General features: G+C 34.6%; 3 protein-coding genes across 4 annotated transcripts in view; 2 read left to right on the plus strand and 1 right to left on the minus strand.

Moving 5' to 3' along the window:
• Positions 1–4,030: 4,030 nt before the first annotated feature.
• Positions 4,031–12,886, plus strand: REF6 (relative of early flowering 6). 2 transcript variants are annotated; one of them, XM_088508648.1, is made up of 7 exons: positions 4,031–5,299; positions 6,223–6,301; positions 6,887–6,954; positions 7,090–7,240; positions 7,671–8,347; positions 8,886–9,476; positions 10,243–12,886. In XM_088508648.1, the coding sequence occupies exons 1-7, from the start codon at positions 4,444–4,446 to the stop codon at positions 12,600–12,602; spliced, it is 4,782 nt and encodes a 1,593-aa protein (XP_088364774.1). In that variant the 5' UTR covers positions 4,031–4,443; the 3' UTR covers positions 12,603–12,886. The 2 variants fall into 2 exon arrangements, with proteins under 2 accessions (XP_088364774.1, XP_088364773.1); XM_088508647.1 differs by having other exon boundaries at positions 4,078–5,299; positions 7,671–8,359.
• A 1,526-nt stretch (positions 12,887–14,412) lies between these two features.
• LOC107629349 (Zinc finger C-x8-C-x5-C-x3-H type family protein) lies at positions 14,413–17,879 on the plus strand. Its single transcript, XM_088507812.1, has 6 exons — positions 14,413–15,305; positions 15,777–15,845; positions 16,032–16,151; positions 16,245–16,526; positions 16,764–17,033; positions 17,480–17,879. The coding sequence occupies exons 1-6, from the start codon at positions 14,652–14,654 to the stop codon at positions 17,684–17,686; spliced, it is 1,602 nt and encodes a 533-aa protein (XP_088363938.1). The 5' UTR covers positions 14,413–14,651; the 3' UTR covers positions 17,687–17,879.
• Positions 17,880–18,134: 255 nt separating this feature from the next.
• The window catches only part of GSL8 (glucan synthase-like 8), a 33,412-nt gene continuing 24,405 nt past the window's right edge, over positions 18,135–27,141 (minus strand). The window contains exons 35-51 of the mRNA XM_088507811.1: positions 26,931–27,045; positions 26,128–26,247; positions 25,175–25,290; positions 24,991–25,074; positions 23,452–23,564; positions 22,831–22,883; positions 22,562–22,738; positions 22,415–22,462; positions 21,470–21,628; positions 21,255–21,368; positions 21,051–21,139; positions 20,805–20,963; positions 20,398–20,500; positions 19,530–19,649; positions 19,277–19,327; positions 18,997–19,179; positions 18,135–18,630 (exon numbers count right to left, since the gene is read on the minus strand). Coding sequence (XP_088363937.1) covers positions 18,394–18,630; positions 18,997–19,179; positions 19,277–19,327; positions 19,530–19,649; positions 20,398–20,500; positions 20,805–20,963; positions 21,051–21,139; positions 21,255–21,368; positions 21,470–21,628; positions 22,415–22,462; positions 22,562–22,738; positions 22,831–22,883; positions 23,452–23,564; positions 24,991–25,074; positions 25,175–25,290; positions 26,128–26,247; positions 26,931–27,045 — 2,041 coding nt within the window. The 3' untranslated portion in view covers positions 18,135–18,393. The remainder of the gene's footprint in view (positions 18,631–18,996; positions 19,180–19,276; positions 19,328–19,529; positions 19,650–20,397; positions 20,501–20,804; positions 20,964–21,050; positions 21,140–21,254; positions 21,369–21,469; positions 21,629–22,414; positions 22,463–22,561; positions 22,739–22,830; positions 22,884–23,451; positions 23,565–24,990; positions 25,075–25,174; positions 25,291–26,127; positions 26,248–26,930; positions 27,046–27,141) is intronic.

A 27,141-nucleotide genomic window follows, 5' to 3' on the forward strand; every position in this document is an offset into this window, starting at 1 on the left:
TTTCATCTCAAACAATCTAAAATCAAGATAACATAACTCATTATTCATTAAACTATCATCATCATAACTCATTGTTATCATCAAACATAAAAATCATCATTGTTCAACACATTCTCATAATCAACTTCAATATTTTCACCAAAGTCACTAAACTTTAACAAGTTCCCATAGTTCAACTTATCCTACGGTCAACTGGCCTAAGTTTTCACGTAACATTACACATTATCTACGAGAAACCAAAACTATGCCTTGGCCGATTCCTCCCTAATGCTCGGAATGTCTCAAATTCCACTGTTCCACAAGTTTTCACTTCTCCGCGACCACACCAAATTGGATCCCTAGCCTCCAAGGTTCAATTTAATAAGCTCAACCACCAATTGGACTTCAAATTAATACCATATTTACTCTAATTCACATAACATCATAAAAATCAATACAAGAGATTACTAATCGATAATTAAGAGGGTTTGAGGATTCGTGCCTTATCCATGATTCAATTTGACACAACCCAACAATTTCTTCAAACTAATTCAACCTTAGAACATTGAAACAACAAAATTCTCAATACCCATTAACTAAAATTTCGAAATTTAAAGGGAGAAGTGACTGGGTGAGAAGTAACTAATTTCTTACTATTTCGTTTAGATGGTTTCGAAGAGTTCAACGTGATGGTCGCGTGGCCATAAACGGTGCGCCGATCAGAGTTTGAAATTGAAAGATATGGGAGTTTGAATTTGGAACAAGGGTTAGGGCTCCTTCTTGCTTCCCCTTCCTCAATTCTCAGCGGGATTCCCTTTGAATTTGGGAAGAAGAAGCCGAGTTTTCTCTTTTATATGGTGGGCCTTAGGCCTGGTCCGACCGGTCTAGCCTGTTAGCTCATTTTTAAGTCAAAATCTTTAAAATTAATGTTAAAGTTTATATTTTTAATTATTTTTACTTTTTTGGATTAATAAATTTTAATTTTCTAATTTCTTTGATTAATAATTGATTTATTAGCTAATTATTCATTAATTATGCAGAATTTACACATAAAATCAGTTTAATAATAATAAAAATGCATCATTTAATTATAAATAATACATAAAATTTTGATGAATGATACAAAAATTTTGAAAGACCACAAGTCTATAAACGTTGACTCAATCAACCATTAAAATACAATCAAATGTGTTTTAAATTCAAAAAATATATCAATTTATTGTAAATGACATAGGAATGACTAAACCTCTTATATATTAGTTCAGTACTACATTATTCAACGATAATAAAAACACATAATATAGTTATAAACGATACATAACTTTTTTTAAAAATGACACAATAAATCTTTAAGGAATCACAAGTCTAAAATCTTAACTCACATAACCAATAAAATAGATCCAAATGTGTTATGTATTAAAAAAATCAATTTATTGTAAATGACACATTAATAGCTAGACTTCTTATATTGGAGTTCAAAACCACTCAATCAGTTTAATAATAATAAAACACATCATTTAGTTAGCAATGACACATGAATTTTTGGTGAATAACACAACAAATCTTTAAAAGACTATAAATTAAAGAAATTTTCTGATAACTTTTAATTGAGTAAGAAATTGCATATGCCACGTTAAAAAATTTGTTGTGTCATGATTAAAAATTTTCGATGTTATTGATTACACCTCTTATATATAAGTTCAATAATAAGAAAAACACATCACTTAGTTAATAATAATACATGAATTTTTGGCGAATGATTAAGAAGTCTTTAAAGAAACAAAAATTAAGTATTTTTCTAATAATTTCTATTTGGTTAAAAAATTTTATGTGTCATGACTAAAAAATTTTGAGACCATTTTATTTTTGATAATTTTTAATTAATTAAAAAATTTCTTATATCAAAATTAAAAAAAAAATTGTGTCATGATAAAAAAATTTTAGCATTATTTTCTGATAAATTTTGTACAATTCAATTTTTTTTTATTTTTTTTCCTTTTTTTTTCATCATATTTTTTATTCTTTTATTTTTTATTTATCTTCTCATAATTTTTTTTGTTTTATTATTTTAAAAAATAAGATAAAAAAATAAAAAATACCGTAAGAATATCAAAATAAAAATAAAAAAATAAAAAAATAAATAATATTAATAGAAGAACGATGAAAAGAGAAAATAATATAATTTATAAATAATTTTTATTAAATTTGGACTAATTTAATTAAAGTTGGTCGATAAAAATGCAGAACAGGCAATTCAGTAATTTACCACTATACCATTCAATGAGATCTCAATTTTATATTCATTTGCGAGTAAACAATAAATCAATTTTATGTGTTGACGCTTCATATATTTAAATATCTAGTAGTATAACATAGCACTTTATATATATATATATATATATATATATATATATATATATATATACTTAAAAGATTATGATCTTATAACCATAATATTAAGTAAAGGTAACACGTCAAATTAGTTTGAAGTTGGCATTGAATTAGGGGAAATAAACATTCAATAAGATAAGATAACCAAAATATCAAATAAATATAAAAACAATGAAGCAGACAAATTTGTTGCTATTCCAATAATACTACTACTAGCATAGTATAAAACTATAAATATATATGTGGATATAAATATAGATAAACATAAAAGAACAAAGGAGGTGCAAGCGGCAGAAAAAGGGCATATATGTTAAAGTTATTATTTTATTTATGAGCATATATATTTTCACGTCTCTAAAAATTTTTGTATCTAATATTATTTTTAAAAAAATTATTATATTAAAATTTTTATTTTATTTAAATATATTATTTTTATTTAAAAAATAAATTTCTAAAAGTATAATAAATAAATAAATATTTTTTATTTTTATAAATTTAGCAATTTTAATATAATAAAATTTTTTTAATGACAAAAATATCTGATCCGAAATATTTTAGGAATCTATTTGATATATATTTTTTATTTATTTATTTATTTATTATTATCCACCCCACACATACGTATGCACAATAAGTGAAGACACACATCCATGCTTTGCTGTTACATAAAAGTCGTTGACTGGAGTAATAAAATTGATTAGTAGCTTGTAATAATCTTACATTTTTATCGGAATTTAAATATTTTAGTAGTAATTAATAAGAATAGGTAAAGACATGCTATAATCTAGGAGAGTCTCATTTTGATCTTAGAGAGAATATTATTTGAAAAAAAGTAAATAACTAAATCCAAAAAGAGATAAGTTTCTTTTGCTAATAAAATAAAGCAAAGAAACATTAAACACCATTATTAGAAAAACAGCTGAGTAATCTGACTCACAAATTACACAAGTGTGTTAAATTCATACATATTTTTCTAACCCTTCGTCTAATAATAATAACGAAATGAATAATGTTATACGTGTAAATTTTTTATAAATTAAATTTAATCAAATTAAATAATAAAATTTAGAATAATACTAGTCATAATTAATTTTTATTATGTCAGATTAATTTATTTAAATTTAATTAATATAAAAACTTGAATGTATAATATTATTCTAAAAAAATATGTGAATTCATCAATGAATTAATATTTGTATAGGCTTATTTTACAAATTATCAAATTAAACACACAACTAAAATAATTAGAATTACACCATTTAATTTTAACTTTTAAATATAGATTAAAAATAAAAGTATGCCTTTAGTAATTATTAAGAAATATGTAGTAATTTAGTATTTTACAGCACATTTTTTAATCAAGGTCCAATTTAAAAAACAAAAATAATCTCATTTTTAGAATCTCTTACGAATAAATTTGTACATACTATATAGTATATAGCTTAAAGAGTTGAATCTTTCTGAAAACTACATTGACTCAAATCATGAACCCTAAACAAATTTAGAAAAATGCAGCAAGTCAGCAACACTAGGACTAGAGTTATTGTAAATAAGAGGAAGAATGAATGGCATTTTCGGAAATGCATAACCAAAAAACCCAACCCGAACCCAAAACCCAAACCCAGAGATAAAACCCCAACTCACATCAGTCACATGTTCCACTCTCTCCCCTGCTTTACTGTGTGCTAATGCTTTCATACTTCCCCTGTTTTTCAATCTCTCTCTCTCTCTCATTATTTTTTCACCGTTCTCTTCTCTTTCCTCTGTAGGCATTGAAAACAGAGGAAGGGGAAACAACACATAAAAACAGAGAGAGAGAAAACAGAAAAGAGAAAGAGAAAGAGAGTGAGTAAAAAAATCACAACAACAATAAAGCACTCACTCACTTACTCACTCGCTCACTCACCCACCCACCATGCGAATCTGAAGAGAACAGAATAACTCATTTCTCTCTCTCTCTATCTTCTTTTCGCGTTCTCAATGGCCATTCATTGAGAACAAAACAAAAAACCTAAAAGGAAAAAAATAAGAGTAAGAGTAAGGTCTTTGTTTTATCTGTTATTACTTTGATGAATGGCGGAACCAAACGGCGACGTTTTCCAGTGGCTGAAGTCGATGCCGTTAGCGCCGGAGTACAGGCCGACGCTAACGGAATTCCAAGATCCGATCGCCTACATTTTCAAGATCGAGAAGGAAGCTTCCAAGTACGGAATCTGCAAGATCATACCGCCGTTTCCACCGCCGCCGAGGAAGGTTGCAATTGCCAACTTCACTCGCTCGCTGACTAAGCCCGACGAGCCTAACTCAAAGCCTACATTCACCACTCGCCAGCAGCAGATCGGGTTCTGCCCCCGCCGGCCCAGGCCCGTTCAGAGGCCCGTGTGGCAAAGCGGTGAGAACTACACTTTTCAGGAATTCGAGGCTAAGGCCAAAGCATTCGAGAAGAGCTACCTCAAGAAGCATCATCTTCACCACCAAGGCCACCGGAAGGGAGGAGGAGCTGGTGGTGGTTCCGGTGGCCTAGGGCCTCTCGAGGTGGAGACGCTGTTCTGGAAGGCGACCGTTGACAAGCCGTTCTCGGTGGAGTATGCGAACGACATGCCGGGCTCGGCGTTCAGCCGGAAATGCAGGGAGGAGTGTGCGGCGGCGCTAGCGGAGTCGGCGTGGAATATGAGGGAGATTTCGAGGGCGAATGGTTCGTTGTTGAGGTTCATGAAGGAGGAGATACCTGGTGTTACTTCTCCTATGGTGTATTTGGCTATGTTGTTCAGCTGGTTCGCTTGGCATGTTGAGGACCATGACCTCCATAGCTTGAATTACCTTCACATGGGTTCTGGGAAGACCTGGTATGGCGTGCCGAGAGATGCAGCCGTGGCGTTCGAAGATGTTGTTAGGGTTCATGGATATGGCTCTGAGATTAATCCTCTTGGTGAGTTTTCTTCACTTTTTGCAGGGGATAACAGAGTGTTTGTGTTTTTGGACTTTGGATTTCAATTTGCATTGTTACTATCCCCAATTCCCAAATTGTAGCTTCAAGTATGCAATTTGAGCTTCGAGCTTCCAATTTAGGTCAACATGTTCAGCGAAATCAAGTTGAATTGTTATAGTTTTGACCAGAAGTCCAGAAGTGAAGTTAGGGTTTAGTTAGCTTTCTGTTGGACCAGAGCATAGTTTGTTAATTGAAGCAAACAAAATCCTTTGGTAGCTCCTCTGTTTCTGGACATTTTTAGGTTTTGGTTATGGTGCTGTTTGATTGTTTATACTGTGTTTTATTGTTGGAAAGGTTTTGGTTTTACTGTGAACTGGTTTGTGGAAGAGCATCATTGGGTTTGGATAGGAGGTCTTTAGGGATGTGTTTTGGTGGTGATGTTTGTGAACATGAGCAAGACGAGTGTTGAATGTTGACTGAGTTTCTGTTCTGGTTTGAATTTGGACTGCGTACTTGTGAAATGAGCCTGGGGCATAGGTTAGTCCGTTATTTAAGGTAGCAAAAGTTTTATTATCTGCGAGTAGTGTGTTCTGTGGCATTATGGTTCTGTTTCTCTGCTTTCTGTGAGGTGTTCTATGGTGGATTCCCTATAACTCTTTATTGAGGATTATAGAGTAATTTCTAATCTCGCTGTTTCCCAATTGTTTATTTTTTATTTTATTTATCTTCTTTGTTTATTTTAGCCTTGTTGTATAATGTTATTATTTCAGTCAGTTGTGGATTGATTTTCATATTGGTTGGTTTCATCTGGGATAACAGAGGAACTGATCTCCATATGATAAGACGATGACACTTAACTTTCAATGTTTATATATCACTCAGCATCTTATAAAACTTACTTGTGAATTGTTTTCGGTCAACAGTTACTTTTTCTACTCTTGGCGAGAAAAACACAGTGATGTCACCTGAAGTATTGATAAACGCAGGTGTTCCATGCTGCAGGTACTAACCCTTGCTAATGCCATACTATAGTTTGTGGTAATCTTATTTGGTTACTCATCTGTGTAATTCTCATGTGTAAATTACATAATACTTATATTAGCAGTTGGCTGTTAGAACTGAGATTCCACTTATATTCCACTTGATTTCAATCAACTTAAAGCTGTTGAATTTCAGTTTAGATTTCAAATTTGGTCTTGCAGGAAATGTATCGCTAGTTAAAAACAATTAATCTTGAACAATCAGTCAAAACAATTTCGAATTTCAAATAATTATCGGAATTCATCGCAGCATCCAGTTATGTTGGGACTTTTTTTGTTCTGTTGTTAATTCTTTTTGGAATATTTTTTTGTTTGGTACGATGATGTTGTTAATTCTAAAGGTTTACTTGTTCAGCTTGATGAATATTTCTCATTTTCTTTTGGCTCAAAGGACCCTAACCCTTTACCTTCTTTTCATCTAATAATATTTCCTTTCTATATAACATTTTAAAAATAATGGATGTTGGTAATTATCATTGCAATAATTTGAAGCCACTTTTTTCTGGTACGGTGCTCTATCGACATCTTATCTTTCAATTGCTACCAGGTTAGTTCAAAATGCTGGGGAATTTGTTGTGACTTTTCCAAGAGCTTATCATACAGGGTTTAGTCATGGTAAGACTCTTGGCAAGCTTATCACATTATCACACACGCATGTGGCCCTTTCTCTGACACTACGTAACATAGGGTGATATGCACCGGGCTGCCTCTTTTTCTAATGCTTTTGATGTATGTCACTATGCTGTGTAGGTTTTAATTGTGGAGAGGCAGCCAACATTGCAACGCCTGAATGGTTGAGAGTTGCAAAAGATGCTGCTATTCGGAGGGCTTCAGTAAATCATTCTCCTATGGTTTCACATTTCCAGTTACTTTATGACCTAGCCTTAGCTTTGTGTTCTAGGTTTGTCTTCTGCTATTATGGCTTCTTACTTTTTGGCTGTAACAGGGTGATGCTGATATCTTACCAGAACTACATTTTCTTTTCTTTTTGTTTGAGTAGATTGATGCCGTTGTTAACAGTACCTTATTAACAGTGTTCCAGAATGCAATTTCATTCTCTAATTTTAAAAATATGTGAATCAATGGTTCTAGACATCGGAATGTGTGTATTTTTAATAGTGACAATTTGCCTTTTTAGGGTAGTCTTTGTTGAGGACTTAATGTCCACTCCACTAATATGATTTGCTCATACACGTGTTCTCTCCTCACGCACTCAAGTCTGCACTCTGCGCGCGCGCACACACACACACTACATATACAATGATTATGATGACAAAATGAGCTTCTATAATATATTCTTCTTGTAAATATTTTTTGTATTCTACATACAGAATTCCTGAGAGTATCACTGCTGAACCACGGAGTTCTCGCCTTAAAGATAAGAAGAGGGGTGAAGGGGAAACTGTAATTAAAGAACTATTTGTCCAGGATGTGTCACAGAACAATGATCTGCTTCAAGAACTCAGCAAAGGATCTGAGATAATACTTCTACCTCGTAGCTCATTTGACATTTCTCTTTGCTCAAAATTACGTTCTGGATCCAAACAGCGAAAAGTGAACTCTCGATTTTCCCTTGGTGCATGCAACTCCGAGGAAATGAATTCCTCAAAAGGTTTTGTTTCTGATGATCTGGCGTTCAGCATGAACAGAGGAATCAAGCAAGAAGGTTCCCTTTCTATAAAAGACAAGATTACTTCATTGTGTGAAAGGAGCATGATTTCTTCATATGATGTAAATGGCAACATCTGCTCTTCAAGTTCCAAGCCACTTCAAGGTGACAATGAAAGAGAAAGTGGTGAAGGGGATGGATCGCCAGATAAGAGACTTTTTTCATGTGTCACATGCGGAATATTGTGCTTTCCTTGTGTAGCTATTGTACAGCCTAGAGAATCTGCTGCTAGATATCTCATGTCAGCTGATTGTAGTTTCTTTAACGATTGGGTCGTTGGTTCTGGAGTGTCTAGCAAAAAGTTTATTGTCCATGAAGAAGCGGCTTTTCCTGAATCAAGTATGTATGCAGGCAGGTTTTTATGGTTCTATTTCATGCCTTCCATATTGTGTTTCATATTGCACCAAAAGTAGTTTTTAAGTTTCTTTAATTCTTCAAATACAATAATGATGAAGCATCTTTGTTTTTGATATTTTTCAAGCCCTTGTCATGCTCTGATATGGAAGAGATCAGCTGGTATGACCAACCGATCCTGATAAATTCCTAGCACAACACAAATGTTGACCCTGTAGGATGAATTGGCTTTGCATTAGTATGGATTGGGCCTATCTTGCTTTGTTCCTACTGTCAATGGTGCCATGAACTTGTAACTGATTGCATCATAGCACATGTCATTATCGTAGGGTTGGGATAATAGGAGCATAGAAACATGCATTAGATCCCTATTTAAACCTTTCTGATATGCATATGAATTATGAAAGAACAACCTAGGTGTCTACAAATGCCTTTGATATCTCTAGCTTCATCTCTGTAAAGTTTGTCATATATAAATTAATGGTTAGGTGAAACAACTTATCCATTTTATTGTGACATGCAGGGTGGACAGAAAAGAAGACCCAAAATGGATTGTATCAGGATCCTGTTCAATCTGCCCAGTATCAGCTACTGACTGCTGAGCGTAATTATGCGGAGTCCCTTAATTCTGATAGAGGAAAAAGCAATACAGCTCTTGCATTGTTGGCTTCAACATATGGAAATTCTTCTGACTCTGAGGAAGAGCAGGGTGACTCAGATATTGTAGTTGATGGTCATGAATCACCTGTGATTAATGCCACATTAGGAGGATCACCATCTAATTTTCAAGATGCCTGTGCTATTCCCCCGACTGGACCTGATAGCAGAAATGATTTTAGTCATCAATCTTTTGACCACTCTTTAGAAAAACAGGATTCTGATACTGCTTCAGGGCTTGCATTAAAAAATATGAGGGCAATGTATACCAATGATACTGAAAAAGCATTGTTGGGCAAGGCTATGGTTCCCAATGATGATAAAAATGCCTCTGTGATCCCACAAGGTGATGAAGACTCATCTAGAATGCATGTCTTCTGTCTGGAGCATGCTGTAGAAGCAGAGCAGCAACTTCGCCCAATAGGTGGAGCCCACATAATGCTCCTATGTCATCCAGGTGTGGTGATTGATCAACTAATCAGTTTATGCTGCATTATATTTTATCTCATCCCATGTTCTTACATAATATTCCACCACTTGTTTTTCTTCCCACTTCTTTTTCCCTTTTCAAATGAGCACCTAGTAAATTTAGAGTAAACTGCCCAAGAAACATCTCAACTTTTGGTCATGAAACGTGAGACTTTTGGGATGGAAGTTATCAAAAGGTGAGAGAAGTTCCTTTTTCATGATGAAATAGTTATCCAAAGTCCATTCACTACTCAGTCAGTGAAACTTGTCACACTATATGGAAGTCATCATCAGAACCAACAAAGAAGTTAACTTCTAGTTAAAGGTTTTAGCATGTGTGTATGTGTGTGTGTGTGCACGTTTGTAAATGTGTGTGTGTGCGTGCGTATATATATATTGCTCTATTTTCTTTTTCTTCTAGAAGTCAGTTGAACAAAACTATTCAGCAATATATATTCCTGTTTTTGTTTCTCATGTTTTCAACTTTGTGAAAGCTCATTTAAGCTTTATTTTTTTGTTATAAAATCTATGATAAGCCACAACAATATTCTTTAAAACTTGGATATCAAACAGGTTTTTCTTGCTGATTTTGGAAAACATTTTCATAGTTTTGTGGATTGATTATAGCTAGTGTGTATTACCTTGTTGCTATAATTTCTAAATCTCTTATAGGATTACTAGTGTTCATATTGTATAAATAGTGTTACTAGATATCCTCTCATTTGTGGGTTTTTTTTAATAATATATTTCCACAGATTTCCCCAAGATAGAGGCTGAAGCTAAGCTTGTAGCAGAAGATCTTGGGATTGATTACCTGTGGAAGAAGATTGAGTACAGGCATTCCAGCAAGGAGGATGAGGAGAGGATCCAGGTAGCCCTGGATAGTGAGGAAGCTATTCCTGGGAATGGGGACTGGTGTGTGAAGCTGGGAATCAATCTTTTCTACAGTTCAACTCTTAGCCGTTCTCCTCTTTACAGTAAGCAGATGCCTTACAATTCTGTCATATATTATGCATTTGGCCAAAGCTCTCCAGGAAGTTCACCATTAGAACCAAAGGTCTATCAGAGAAGGGTTAACAAGCAGAAAAAGATAGTTGCTGGGAAATGGTGTGGTAAAGTTTGGATGTCCAGTCAGGTACATCCTCTTTTGGCCAAAAGAGATTCTGAAGATGTTGAAGATGAGAAAAGCTTACATGGGTGGGGATTACATGATGAGAAAATAGAGAGATCAGGAAGCATCCCTAAAAGCGAAACTAGTGCCAGAAAATCAGGTAAGAAGCGGAAAATGACTATTGAGAATGGAAGAGCCAGGAAAGGCAGTTTTGCTGAGAGAGATGTGGATTTGGATAATCCAACTGAAGACAAACCTAACCAACAGCTGAGGAGGACTCTTAGAAGTAAGCAAGCCAGGGATATTGAGAGTGAAGGTGCTGATTTGGAAGGGGATTATTCTCCCCCATATCATCATAGAAAACCTTTAAGTGACCAAACAAATTGCACAGGAAGTGATGCTGTTTCTGATGATTCACTTGATGATAAATTTATTGACAATGATGTGCTTTCGGATGATACAATGGTCTATGATTCTGATTGCCATCAGAGATTTGAACATAGCAGCATGCAAGTTGAAGACATAGAAGATGCAGTTTCTGAGGATTCATTGGATGACAGTTCTCTTCAGCTTCATAGGAAGAATTCTAAAAGCAAGCATGCCAGATACATTAGAAAAGGCAGATGCATTGCTGAGAAAGAGGAAATGATGTCTGATGACCAATTGGAGCCACACAAGAAGAAGAAGCAACAGAGGAATCCTAAAAGCAGGCAAGCAAAATACCTTGCAAGAGAAGATGCTATATCACATGGTCAATTGGAGGGACATTGTCGCAAGTATAGAAAGACTCCTAAAGGTAGACTGGCCAAATATGTAGCAGGGGAAGATGTATCATCTGATGAGCAATTGGAGAATTACAGTCGGAAGCAGCAAACAAGTCTTCCTAAAAGGCGGAAAAACAAAGGTGTATTGACTGATGACCAATTGGAGGACCATTTTCAGAAGCAGCAAAAGAGTGTTTCTAGGAGAAGGCAAAACAAAGGCATTGAAAGAGGGGTTAAAGACGAAATGTCTGATGACCAATTAGAGGATCACGTTCAGAAGCAGCAAACTAGTGTTTCTAGGAGGAGGCGAAACAAACAAATTGAAAGAGAAGATGTGATGTCTGATGATGAAATGGAGGATCACATTCAGAAGCAGCGGAGTAGTATTCCTAGAAATAGGCAAAACAGTAATTCTCATCTGGTCCATAAAACTCCTAAACGAAAGCAAGCGAAATGCGTTGATGATGATGATGGTGATGATGATGATGTAAATTCTGATGATGAAGTGGAAGATGATTCTCAGCAGAAGCAGCAGAGAACTCTTAGAAGTAAGCAATCAAAACCAATGACACTTAAGCAGATGAAGCAAGCTCGCTCTCTCCAAATGAAAAATCAGACATCCCGGCCTGTAAAACGAGGTGCTCAGACACTTAAGAAATTAAAGGCATCTCAGATGCGGAATAAGCAATCTGGTAAATCCAGAGAGTTTAGTTTGAAAATGGAAGAGGGGGAAGAAGGTGGACCTAGCACACGCCTTAGGAAGAGAGCCCCAAAAGTCGAGGAGTCTGATGGAATATCAAAAGAAAAGCAAACCAAAAAGAAAAGGGTGAAGAATGCTACATCTGCAAAGGCAGCTAGCAATGCTAAAGTGAAGGATGAGGAAAATGAATTCCAGTGTGACATTGATGGCTGCACCATGAGTTTTGGGTCAAAACAGGAGCTGATGCATCACAAGAGAAATATATGTCCTGTAAAAGGTTGCGGGAAGAAGTTTTTCTCGCACAAATATCTGGTGCAGCACCGACGAGTTCACGAGGATGACCGCCCATTGAAGTGCCCTTGGAAGGGCTGCAAGATGACTTTCAAGTGGGCATGGGCTCGTACAGAACATATTCGAGTCCACACTGGTGCGCGACCATATGTATGTGCCGAGCCAGGCTGTGGGCAAACATTCAGATTTGTGTCTGATTTCAGTCGCCATAAGCGTAAGACTGGGCACTCAACAAAGAAGAGTCGCTAATATCAATTGGAGTAGATGTTGTTGTTACTTTAACATGGTTTATGAATTTATGAATCCATTGCTCAATTGACCATTCTAGGACTAGGTTTTATTAACAGTTTAGGATATCCCTGCAATTGCCATTTAGAGTAACTATTAATTCTGTTTCTTTTTGGGTATTTTTAACCCATTTGTTTATTCTAATTGAAGCAATTGCTTAGATTTGGAAACATGATATTCATCCAATTCTATCACATGCAAATGTTGTTCCAACATTTATGTACAATCCTTATGAATTTGTTCCAGTGGCACTTCCCCTGGTTAAGGTGTATTTTGGTAGGGGTGTCATTTTGTAGATGATTGCTGAATTTAGAGTAGATTTATTATTATTTTTTATTTTCACTGTTGAGCTGAATTTGCTTAGAAATATTTCTTCTATTTTCATATGGTTTGTGACTGTATGTATGGCTATGTGTGTAAGCCATATATGAAGTCATTTGATTCACCCACATCTGCCTGTTGATACCTCTAATCGTAGGAAGTAGCTAAAGTCTCTTGTGAATATTTAGGTTTGGATTCTTTGGCAATTTTGAAAAAATTGCACTTTTTTTTTTGTCGTATATTTTTATATGAAACTCAATCCATTTTAAGAAACAAGTCACGTTCACTTTTTTGGATACATTGAATATCGAGATGTATATGTTTAAAATACTAGTCACTTGCATTTGACTATTGCACTTTGCACTCCTCTTTTTCTTGGGAAGAAAACCTCATCCTTTAACCATATGAAACCACTTATGCAAAACTACATTAAAGACCTTTGTCCCACAGAATAACAGTATGATTGACGCTATGATTTTATTATTTTTTTTGTATTCCAACTTGTAAACAAAAATGTCAATAAACAATAAATTTTCATGTCTTTATAACCAGAAAATGTTTTTTTCTTTTAGTTCATATATCATATTTCAACGGTTTTTATATGATCTTATTTTATTCTTGCATCTAATAGAATATTAAATGGACGAAAATATTTTAGCCATGACTTACCACCTATAAAAGAATATGAAAATAAAAAGCATTGATGAACCTCTTCTTATATAACACTTAAATTCTTATTTTATTTTCATTTCATTAAATTAAAGAATACAATTGTCCAAAAAAGCGACCGACAAATCAGAAGAGGAGATCTCTCAATACCACTTAAAGTGAAGGAAATTACTTGAAATAAGAAGAAAATATGCAATTCCACTAAGAATGACGGCAGGGAAAATAGGAAGTGCTAAACTATTATTTTATTCATTCTCTAACAAAATTTTTTTTGGAGAAAAAAAATTAATAATTAAATGTATAATTGAATGATATGCTGACACATAAGATTAAAGAACAAATATTTTAATAGGACCTTTACAAAAAGAATGGATACTTTAATAAACCTAATAAATTATTTTTTATATACTTAAAAAAACGTTTAATAAATATTATTTTATTTATCCCTAACAAATTTTTATTTGGTAGAAAAATATTAATATTTAAATACACAATTAAATGAGATATTGACACAAAATTAAAGAAAATTAATATTCAAATTAACAAATAATAACTCCTTTTTTTGTTGTCCAAATAACAACTCCTTTGGAATTGTAGATTTATAGTATGATTTAAGTCTATTTAATAAGGTTTTTAATTGTAGTAAGAAAAATTTATTACGCCATGGATAATTATCAGCTCATTTTGGTTCTAACTTCTAAGTGTCCAATGGTAGCCGTCTACGGTTAACAGCAACCTTTGATCGTATAACAATACGTACTTCCATTTAAAGGTACATACTTAAATACACCTCACAAAACACAATGCAAAAAGTACACTGCGGAAAGTAACACCCCTTTGCGTTTTTGAGTTCACACTTGTTCTGGTCTTCTTCTGATTTTTCCCAAAATAAAAAAAAATCCAACCTTTATTTTTATTTTACTTTTGGGAGGTTTTCTCTCACCGTCTTGTTCCTGTTTCAATAATCTTTCAAACAATCTCCATTTTTAGGGTTTTTGCTTGAAATGTTGAGGAACAAAAATGGAACCTTCTGAATCAGAATCAGTTGGTTCCTCCACCACAACCACCACCAAAGACCCACAATTGGGTTCTCAGAATGAACCTTCTTCTCCTTTTCCCAATCATCATCACGATCCTCAACAATCAGAGCCAGATCTCAGTGAAAATTTGGGGTTGCAGGATGAAACTCGCGATGAACTTGGTGCAGAGTTCCACAAGAAGTTGGATTTGAAGGATGAGGATGAAAGGGTAGCTGAAAATGAGAAGAAAGATTCGGACTTTGTAGCTGGTAGTGGAGAATATGGTGGTGAGGAATTGGGTGGTGAAGGTGGTTGTGCCCCGGAAACAGGTGAAGCACAAGGGAGTGATGATAATGATGGTTGGGATGATGATGAGGGTTATGGCTGGAATGAGAATGTGAAAGAGAGTGAGGTTGATAAGGTAAGTGGAGATTTTGATGTTGATGTTGATGGTGATGGTAATGGTGATGATGAAGTTGAAGTTGAAGGTGATGAAGAAGTGGAGAAGAAGAAAGATAGAAGCAGCGGTAGAGTTCAGCAGCAATATCCACTGAGGCCTGATGCTGAAGATTGTGCTTTCTATCTTAAAACTGGAAATTGCAAATTTGGATTCAATTGCAAGTTTAATCACCCACTTGGTAGGAGGAAGAGCCAGGTATTAATTATTCTTCTGTTCCTATTATCAATCTAGCACAGTGGTCTGGATTGCATGTTTGAAAACTAGGGTTGAAATTCACTTATGAATATTTATCAATTGCCCAAGATTTTTTTTCCTTGTATTTTAGCCTTATATATTATATCAATGGAATGAGTAGATTGAGATAAAGGGCATTTATGGTTAGCTGAATAATGTAGTATGTTTGACTTGAAGCACTGGTACCCTTATCATGATTTATACCAAATATTAAAACTTTAGAAGTTTCAAAGAGATTGCTTGGTCATATGCTTTTTAGTGTCCATCTTGAAAATGTTACTTTTTACATGTAATATTGCTTAAAATTTTGGTTTTTGATTGGCTCATTATGCTCAAGGACGTGGTAAATTTGTAACATTGTATGACTAATAACATTAAAAACTGCATTTTGTGGTAATAATTTATGTGTTGATTTTTTTTCATTGACTAAAGGCTGTTAAAGAGAAGGTTGGGGGAGAAAGAGAAGAACCGGCTGAAAAATCGGGCCAGATAGAATGCAAGGTTACTTTCAAAACTATGGTGTTGCAGCTTGCAAACTTCAGATTTACGATTGCATTTCTATTGTGTTAACTTCTATTTTAATGACAATGAAACATAGTTTCTTTTTTATATAAAATAAAATCGCATATCATTAAAGCATATGATATTATTTATTATCTTTATAGCTTTATTTGCATGTTATGGCAGTATTATTTAAGGTCGGGAGGATGTAAGTTTGGAAAAGCTTGTAAATTTAACCACACAAGAGGAAAGCCTTCAGCTGCGCCACTTTTGGAGCTTAACTTTCTTGGCCTGCCTATACGATTGGTATAATTTAGTTTCGTCCACTTGTAGTGATATTTATTTTTTTGGGATTTATACTCTCCTTTGTTTCTTTATTCCTAAACACCTCAATGACAGGGAGAGAAACAATGTCCCTATTACATGCGCACAGGCTCCTGTAAGTTTGGAGCAAATTGCAAGTTTAATCATCCTGATCCTACTTCTGGTGGTAGAGTTGGGGATTCTGTTTCAGGATTTGGTAACGGTAATTATGTCCCTCTACAAGGCGCATCACAACCACCATCTGGTCCCTCGTGGTCATCTTCAAAAACATTAAATGATACTACTCCTTTTGTGCCAATGATGCTTTCGCCTAGTCAAGCGGTTTCTCCCCGAAGTCCTGAATGGAACGGATACCAGGTAAACTGCATATATTTGGGATCAAAGCTAACAACCTTCGGCAAGAGCCAATCTACTACATTATTACTATTACACGAGTTTGCCAAATTTCTGCTTTTTAATTTTAATGTTCTCTGTTTTAATATCATTTATGTTACAACATATTTAGTCCGGTTTCACATTTAATAAAGAAAAGGCAGTAATATTATATATAGTAGTATGTTTCCAAGAAATTTGACCAGATTATGGTTTGTAAAGGCACCTGTCTATCTATCCGAGAGGGGTATGCACCAACCGCCGGCATATGTCATGAACAACCCAACAATCGAAACACCTATGTACATGCACCAACCAAAGCAGACGCCAATTGAAGAGTTTCCAGAAAGGCCTGGTGAACCCGAATGCAGCTACTTCTTAAAAACTGGGGATTGCAAGTTCAAATCCAATTGTAAATTCCATCATCCAAAGAATCGGGTTGCAAGAATACCTCCGTGCAACCTCAGTGACAAGGGCCTGCCTCTCAGACCTGTAAGCTTACAATAAAACGTGCCCCTTAAATTTATTTTAAAAATTTTGATTTATCAGGACTTTTTATGAAATAAGAAAGGTTATATGAAAATAGTGAATGTTATACAAGAAAAATAGTTAAAATAATCTTTTACATGGTTGAAGAAAAATAAATAAATTTGGTAAAAGGCAAAGATCAAAAGAGTACAAACAGCAAAAGTGATTTTATAGGTCATAGTGGCAAGTATAGTGTGTTGATTTTGAACAAGGAACGTGTTGATTACAGCATACAAACATAACCACTATAATAACAAGCACTTCATGCTAATAAAATGCTAAAGGTAAAATATGCATGTGCACGTGAAATATTTGTTACTTCCGCTGGTAGACGAAAATATGCATGTAAAATATGCTGAATTACTAGTTTACCTTATCATCCATAATTATGCTAATTATGAAAATTTCAGGACCAGAATGTATGCTCCCATTACAGCCGCTACGGGATTTGCAAATTTGGACCAGCTTGTAAGTTTGACCACCCGGTAATAAACCCATCTCCCCCAAGTAGTCCTGGACTTGATCAGCAAACTTCTTATGCAGACACGCCTAATGAGATGACTACGATGGAGGGAAATGGAGATGCCAATGATGAGGCAATTCGGCAGCCTGTTTAGGACTTACTTTGTCAAAGATCTTTTTGCTTTGAATATATGCATATTTTGTAATTTTCCTTGAATATTTATTGAACTCACCGGTTATGCTTGCATCAGCCACAAGCTTTGCTGATGATAGCTATATATATATGTCGAATAGAATCCTTTGTTGACATTAACTAACAGTGTCAGTAAATTATCTTTGTTCTGACAATCTGGTGTGTTGTGAAATGTGGCCCCTTTTTTATATTATCTCGTTGTTGGCTTGTTCAACCAAGATTGTGCCTTACCAAGGTCTTTATCTTCCAACGCATTTTTCCTTCTTTTACAAACGCCTCATTTTTACTTTCTTAGAATTCCTACAAATCTTGTTAAGCACTTAAGCTAGACAATTTTTCAGTTTCTCGTCCCTAAGCAAGAAACTGGAAAGCATAAACATCAGCATGGCAAGTGGCAACAACGTAAAAAGAGTGGTTAAACTATGGGAGATTATATTTAATTTCGTACTTACAGACTAATCAATACAATATGCTAATATTGGTGGGAACTGAACTGCAGACTATGCAAAACTAAATAACTAATAATACAAAGAGAAACCCACCAAGAATGATCATACATTCTCACACTAAATGTGGAACCAAGTCCACACTGCACTGCAAAATAATATACATGTGAACTATAAAATCCTCCGCAGAGGTTCACAAGCAATAAAAGATGAGTAGAGAGAGTTAAGCCTCAACATTAGCTTTGTTTCCAGCAAGGATAAGTGAGATTTCGAGACCACGACTGAAGGCTTGATTGAAGAGAAGGCGAGACTGGAAAGTCGAAATGAATGGGAACCATGATAGAAGCGCAATTGGCACAAAGATGATCATTCCCATTCCAGCATCATACATTCTTGCAAACTCGCGCACAGAATCCCACAATCCTAGACTCCAAACTATCCTCCTCCAAGTAATTGCCAACTGCAAAGAGCAGAATGGAAAATCTTATAAATGTTGCAGCAGAGAGAATAAGCTTTAAAACACAAATATCAACAGGCACTAACAATTGTAAATATACTCCTTCCATCAATAATTATCAGTGAAAAAAAATGGTACATTAAAAACTAAATGGATGGAGAAAACAATAGGCCAACTGATCCCTTGTGCATGCATTAAGTGCAAAGGTAAAATGTATAGTAGTTATTGTTATGTATAATTGGAGATTAAATCATTATGTTTTTGTCCCCACCCTCCTCGATTTAGATGCTGTGTATAATTCGAGATAAAGAATCAGTTACTATCCACGTTGGCATGTGAATATTCATACATAAATAAATCCGAACTTACAGATAGCATTGCCCATCCAGTCGGGATAAATGCTAGGATGCTTGCGAAAAGGTCAGGTATTGTCAGATTTGTAAAGGCAACAACAAGACACACGGCTGCAACAAGGCCAATAGCTGCAACTCCCTGAGAAAAACGCATTACCAGCTGAAAATCTGCAGATTTCTTCGGGCTGTAGGTAAAGATCTGCAAAGCAATGAGGTATCAGAATCCTAGGAAGAGGGGTAGGCCAGAAAGGTTCAAGGGAAAATATAACCAATACAACTAAAAAATTAGTTCAAACCTTAAATATCAAGACAACTACGACCAAGACAACCCATGAGAATCCATATACCTACAAAATAGCAAATTATCAGAACCAAGAAATAAGAGACTTGTATTTGCTTCAGATTCAAAAGATACAGGCTAAAATACTCTATGTAAATTTTATAGGAACACTAAAGTGATTTTCTATTTGATAATTGCCGGGACTAACGATGGTATAGGCTATATGGCTACATGAAAAGTTAAATTCAGAGTAAGGAAAAGGATCTTACTGCAAGTGATGTATCTTTTCCAGTAAGATGTAGCTTATATACAACTCCATATTGAAACACGAAGAACCTCAAACTCAAAATTGTCTCCAAGATCCGACCTCTCATTGTTTGGATATGCATCTACAGCAAGAGCAACTCATTAAAAACCAACAGAAAAGGCATCAGCTCAATGACTACTATTTCATGCAATGTCCACAGTCTTACTCAAATCCTGAGAGCCTACGATTCTGTAACATTTATAATTCAATTGTCTGATTACAATTAGTAAAACTGAATAAACTTCACAAGGTCCTCACATGGCACCCTCCATCAATACTTGCTCTATGCAGCAGAATCGAATGACATGGCTCAGAAGAAACTTCAGAAGATTTAAATCATTCAACCTAACTTTTTAATGCCATGGGCTTTCACGTGCTTGTTCCACTTACATGCTACCTAATCAAATAATATGCCCATCTATTCAGAAGCTTAGTTGGAACAGATGGGAAAATCTTTATGGAGGTAACTTGGATCATATTTGAAATATAGGGACTTCCTTTTGTGTTTGACCCCATGTTTCGTTAGAGAAAACCTCCCTAACATGTGTAACATGGGGTTGAGAGATTCTGTGTAATAAGGCGGATACTAATCTTCCCCCATTACCACAGACCTATCCTTAATAAGGTTGATTGAACGTGGCCATGTCTTTTCTTTCTTTTGTTTTTTATTTTTTGTTTTTATTTTTATTTTTTATTTTTTGAAGAGAAATTCCATTATAAATTAATAGAGCAAGACAGAATCAACCCTATTTCAAACCATAAATCATAAAAACAGTCAAGTGACTATTATTTTGGGATAAAAGAACAATCAAGTAACTATTAATACCAACCTGCTCTTCATCCCACCAAGACTCCCAACTGTTATCTCCCTTCACTCCTACTCCTCCTCTGTAAAGAAGCCAACTTGTCCAATCATCAAAATCTTCCACAGTCCTACATAAGCTACTAAGTTAGAAAGGTACAGAATAGCTCATATAATTCATGTAACGATATCATCATATTTAAAAATTAGCAATCTTGAAACCAAACATCATCCAAATTAGAAGCAAGAAAAGAGTAAATAGCCATTTTAGTCCTCCAAAGATACAAGTGTAGTCAGTTTAGCCCTTCAAAAATAAATATGAAAAACTGGTTGTCCAATATTAACTTCTGTATGTTTAAAGGACAAGAAATGACATGTAATATCAAGTATACAAATCGAAACTGAAAGCAGTAAATTTAACAGCAGGAAACTTACTTTTGCCACTCAAAGCCAGATGGGTTGAAAATATAAGGAGCAAAAAGCCAGGATATGACAAGGAACCAACTGCTTAGAGTTATCAAAATATATGTAACAGCACCTCCCTGTGCATACGCATATGCGATGTAAACTATAAGTAGTAGTGCTATTTCCAGCCTGTTGCATCACAGGGAAAATAAATAAATAAAACATTGCAATGAATTTCCAACAACAACGACAACAATAATAATAAAGAGTACTCACGCTTTGACGAAGTGGCTCCTAGAATATAGTCTGTAATTTTCAGCAAACTTTATGTGACGGACAACAAACCCTCTGCCAGTTGCCCGATACTACAATAAAAGGTCAAATTCAATCACGTCTGAGTTACACTGAATAACTATATATGTTCTGACTTCACATAGAGAGGGAAGAAAAACAAACAAATAAAAAAATACAGCAACTTACTTTCGCACCCCCATGGAGAATTGTACGCCCAAAATAATGAGTTCTAGTTCCTAATGAGAATGTAAAGAACACAGAACATAGCTGAAGTTGCATTGTGATGAAACTAAAAATAGCCTGCAATCATTTCCATGGCATATAACATTTTGGTTAAACACCAACAAATTATTTTAGGTTGATATGCTGTAAAAGAAAGATAAACAATTGTAGGGCCAAACCTTCAGCAATCCTAATTCAAGTATAAACCCCATTATCATTGGCACTGCAGTGAAAACACCAATCTGTACCAAAAATTGTGCATTGAGAGCTGCATCAAGTGCTGTGTTACCCAAAATCCTTGCTTCCCTCGAGATGTGTTCATCAAGACCGGAGAATGCCTACAAATGGTTGTAACATCAGAGAAGAAGACCAAGCTCATAATAGTTCAAAAGAGTGATAACTGTGAGGAATGAGAGTGATAATTTCCTATGAATGCTTATTTTCGATACAACTAGTTACTATCTATGCCAAGTTTCAATTTATTCAATGTTTCTTTCCAACAGAGAGTAAGAGAAATAGTTTTCTTCATAGGAAGATAAGTGCATTAATGAGAAAGAAAAAGAGTACAATGACAGAGCATTATGTATTCAAGGACTTTAACCTTAAATATAGCTGCCATATACAAGGCAGTTCGAATGATCATTGTTGCTACTCAAAAGTTTTTTGTTTTTAAGCTGTGGTGGATGAGTGGCCAAACTAAAATAGACAGGATAAACTAGGCGGCGTATTATACATTTTATTATGCTTTTTGAATGGTGGGAAGCAGTTCTATTGTTAGAGATATAACTATTCATATACCTCTTACTATTGGTTTAAGCTTTTGGGAGTATTTTCATGACATCTATTGACAATTTAACATCCCTTCAGAATTGAAAATCCAGTTCATGACATTGAGATCATCATGGTACTTAGGTAAAAACAAATGAAACCACCACCAGGTCAAGTAGGTGGAGTCCATTATATGCATGAAATGATGCTATAATGTCTTTCTTAAACGTCGTTTATTTATTGAGAAGAAGAACAAAAGTACCAGAACAAAAAAACTAATTACAAATAACTAGGAATGGTTTCATACAAAATTTTAGTAATAAGAAAGAAAAATTTAAGTAATCCCCTTAGTTTACCAGGTATGCTCTTCCATACAAAAATATATATACAGTGAGAACGGTCATCTGCAACAAAAAATTGGGAAAACATCAGTAAGAAAACTTTGACAAACAAACATCAAAGGATTTTTGAGGGGGAAAGTTATATAGGCTTAAGGACTATACCATAGTGCAAACATAAAAACCAACAGTTGTGTAAAAGAAGGAAAGCATTCTGAAAAAATCAAAAAGTTGTCCAAGTCTGTAAACATCCCTGCTAAGCACTTGCTCTCCATTACCACCAGCCACTTTCCCTTCAAAGAGGGCAATCTGGTTCAACCCAACATCCCTTCCTTTTCCAACCTACAGAAAAAGCAATAATCAGCAAATTAGAAAGACATTTTTTTTTGTGCAGTTGAAAGCATATTGCATCGTAGTATAATAGTATATCCAACCTGAATGTATTCATGATGTGTTATATTTCCCAACCGCAGGGTCGAGTTGAAACCTGCAGCATTATTGTGTAGGTTATTTGATTTATGATAGAGAACAAATGTATTTATGCAAGGTTTAACTAATCTATAACCCCCTATTGTATGACACCCTATTATTATTTTTGTGTAAAAAAAGTCAAGTTCTTATAGAAAGATAAAGATACAAAATCGCATGTGTGAGAGGAAGGGGAAGAGAGCCAAAAATTAAATTAAAAATAAAAATTCAAGCACTTAACGATCCCATTAATTTTTCCAGGGTATCCATGGATAATGGTGAAAATTCGAAACACACACCCAAACAGACATCAATCATCATAGGTTAAAGCCAAAGCCATAAAATGATTATCTTATCATTGTTGTTATTATCACTTCTGATTATTGCTACCACTAGGTATGTTTGGGAAATAATAGTTACAGAAATATATACAGGGAAAGAATAGACACAACGATAGATGGCTAAAGAATTTTTCTTGTTTTACTCGTTAATATCACAACACCTGATATCAGAAAGACATGACCCATATAAACCCAGAAAATCTAGGGCTGGGCACAAAAAGAACAAGAATTATGGATGGTTATTACCTGAGTATATGTCTTCGCTAATATTAATAACACGGGATGCTTTACTAATGCCTCCTCGAGTTATGTGAAATATCCTATCAAATACATCAGGATGTCCATAATGCATGCGAACTCTGCATATTTTTCATTTAACCAACAAAATTGAGAAAGTCTGTAAGATATAGGCCATGCTAAAATGATATGAAAGGTCTAAATTAGCATTGATTGACAAACATAAAATTGAAAAAATGCCACCAAGGGTTTGTCTATGAGTTCAAATAGGAGAGTTCTTTGTATTTGATAAAAGACTAATTTCATTAAGATGAGGAAAAGGATAATACAAGATTGATGCAAAAGGGTTCCCCTATAAAAAAAGGTTTGAGGGGTTTCATTAGCCATCCAAGAGCCTCCATAACATCTAGATTCTAAATATATTTGACTAAAATAATTAATTATATAAAAATATAACTAAGAAATATAGAAATAAACAATTGATTATTACTAACAAGTGTGAAAATGTAAAAGTAACTAATAGCCACTCTCATTTCCTTTTCTTGCTATACTCCCAAACAGCAAAGCCAAACCTCCTAAACACTCTCCTTCCTCTCGCTTTCTTTTCCTTCTTAAGTCTTAACTCCCAAATTAACATGGCCAACCAAAACTGTAACTATTTAGGCACATAAAAAATGAAATGGGTTGTCAAGTGGGCCCTAAAAGACAAATTTAAATTTTTGGTTCTTTATCATCATTCACATAACTGGGTCAAAATGGAAATATTTAATGGAAGGATCTAACTTTTTTTTGTTTCATTTCTTTCCATTTTGCAAAATAAGATGAGGAAAAAAGATCAGGATTCTTATGTAGTATTTCAAAAGGAGTAACTTTAGACAAACCCATTTGGAAGTCCAAAGCTGCCTCTAAAGTCAAATAGTTCATATGGACACTTGTGCTTAACAGGATTAACACCAATGACTTGCTGCAGGTTTGAAGGCCACATAGCTGTCTTGCATTGCCCAATAGCTGTTTTCTGATGGAACAATTTGTTTAGCATCTTCCATGAATGTTGGGTGTGCCCTGTAACCCTTGTTGACTAGGTTTGTTGGGTTTGGTAGTAGAAAAGAGGAAAAATTTTTGTGGCAATGTGCAATTTTTGCCACTATTTGGAAAATTTGATTGGACAATAGTGCACGCACCATCAATGACAGATTTTCTGACAAACGTGTTTTATGGGAGAGAATTATATGCCTAGCATCTGGTTAGTGTAATGCTCTGATCTTTACAAGGGACTTTTCCTCTTGGCCATGTTGAGAGGTTGGAAAGTTATGATTTATAGATAAATATTTTGTTTTTTGCTTTTGCTTTTGTATTGGGCTCCCTTATCAGTTATCCCCTAATTTGTATTATCCTTCTCCCCGTCTTAATGAAATTCTTCTTTTATCAATTTTTTTTTTCTAAAGAAGTAAATGCATCAAATTTTGAAGCATATAAGGAGACTAGAGTAAGAATAATAGACAAACATTGAAAGTAACTAAGATAATAAGCAAAACAAAAACAACTTACTTCAGAGGAGTAGCTAAAACACGCTGGCCTAAGGTTACAAAACTAGTTTCTTGATTTGACATGAACCAAGCCAAGGATGAAACACTGCACCAGAGTAAAATGTGATAAATTTGAGTTATTGAGAGCAGAGAAAACACAATCGTGTCAATTTGTTGATCAAATTTCTACTAAAATCAAGACAAACCTTCCAGTAAAAACATGCTCCCGCACACCAAGAATAGTTGGAGGGCGAAGGCCATGATTCGCATGAAATTCCTCAAGGAGGTTCCTCATTTTCATTGCTTCCTCAAGATAATTGTCCTGTCCAACAGAAGAATTCAAGTTAATTTATATAAACTTTCTTCAGCCAAACATTCACTCTCACACATGGTGGACAGGGTCCAAAACACCAAAAACTGGGAATTTAGACACTGAAGAACAACGGATCATATAAAAGTGCAAGATTGGTAGGCACGCAAAAGATACAAAAATCATTGCATGTAAAAGTTAGGGGTGAAGTTTATATAACAGCATGAAACTCGGCTAAATGCATAGGGCTATACATAATCACATGTCTCCCATTTGATGAATAATTCTTACAAGCATACAGCATCAGCACAATACAAGGTCAACAACACATGTCAGGACACAGACAAATGAACATGCATCATCATGTTAGGAATAAGTAAATTTCACATATAAGTAAAAGGCAACAATCTCAAAGCGGCTAAAAAACAACTTTTGTATGAAATAAACTTAAAGTGGAAGATACAGTAAAAGACAATTTCATTAGTCGATGGTTGTTGGCATATAATGAATCAAAATCTGGTTCAAGTTCAGCACTTCCATTCAACAAAAATAACTAGACCCTATATAACCAAATATGGGTTCATGATTTTCAATGGATGCCCCAGTTATCTCTCCACCCCCCCCCCCCCAAAAAAAAAAAAAAAAAAAACTGAAATAGGAAAGGGAAAAGATGCAAAATGCATGGGCAAAGGAAAAGATATCAACGAAATTTAAAAAAAAAAAAAAAGAAAAAAAGAAAAAAAAAAGGAAAAAGAAAGAGCCGAGAAAAGCTAAAAAATAAAAAGCATCACTTCCAACAGAAAAGTGTACTATGAAAGAACCAATAACCGATTGTGGCAATGTCGTCACCTGATTCATGTCAATAGTTTGAACAGCATCACCGCGAGTGAAAATTATAGCATGGTTTTGGTTTTCGGGCTTTCCTTCACCTAGCTTTGGATCCCCGGGAAGTTTGATAGAATATATCTCCTACAGAACAGAAGAAAATTCAGAAACCATCAAGACAGACTTTAATTTAAGAAAAACAAACACAATAAAACAAGGAACATGATGTCCTAAAAGGATAAAACCATATAGGTTATAAGCTGTCAGAGCTCAGAACGAAGATTTCAATTTATTTTTTATATAAAGAGAAATTTATCAATGGGAAACAAAAAGAGTGTAAAAATAAAAGAAAACCCATCTTCAGGAGAAAAAATGAAAAGGAATTATGCAAGTCCTTCAAACAGTGATACTTATCCAAAGCATGATGTGCTGTCATCATATCTTTTAAAGAAATATATCTAAAAAGACCATCAGCAGAAAATTGTGGCTTGGTAAGAAATTACAAATATAGCCTACCCTTATCAACCACAATGAGAAGACTTAATCATCTTCAATGCACAATAGCAGTCATCAGTAACATCACTCTGTTAATCTTGAGTTGGATGAAACATGATAAGATTTAGAATATTGTCCAAGGCAACGGTAAAAAGAAGCAAAAATGTCAAACATGTTTGACCGATATATTCATACCAATTCACTTCACATTAAGAAAAAGGCAATTCATAAACATCAAAAGCCATTGAAATACAAATAACATGTTTTAAGCACTTCTACACATTAAGGCAAACTGTTGGTAGAAAAATAACTTCTTTAGAAGCTTAATCCACCTGATCTTTTCCATTTATATCAGCTTTAACAAGCTTTGAATAAAACACTTTTGTTGTCTTTCCCTCAGTTGTACTTTCATCAGCATGGATAAAAGCAACTCGCAGTGCCTCATTCCTGAAAGAAAACACAGAAAGCCTTTATTTTTATGCAGATAAAACATTGAAATAATAGTTTAAAAAGAAATTCATCTGTAGTTATGTACAGAGTCTT

This window comes from Arachis ipaensis, chromosome B3, assembly GCF_059453495.1.
Source record: "Arachis ipaensis isolate K30076 ecotype BB chromosome B3, ASM5945349v1, whole genome shotgun sequence".
In the NCBI taxonomy this organism is placed as follows: domain Eukaryota; kingdom Viridiplantae; phylum Streptophyta; class Magnoliopsida; order Fabales; family Fabaceae; genus Arachis; species Arachis ipaensis.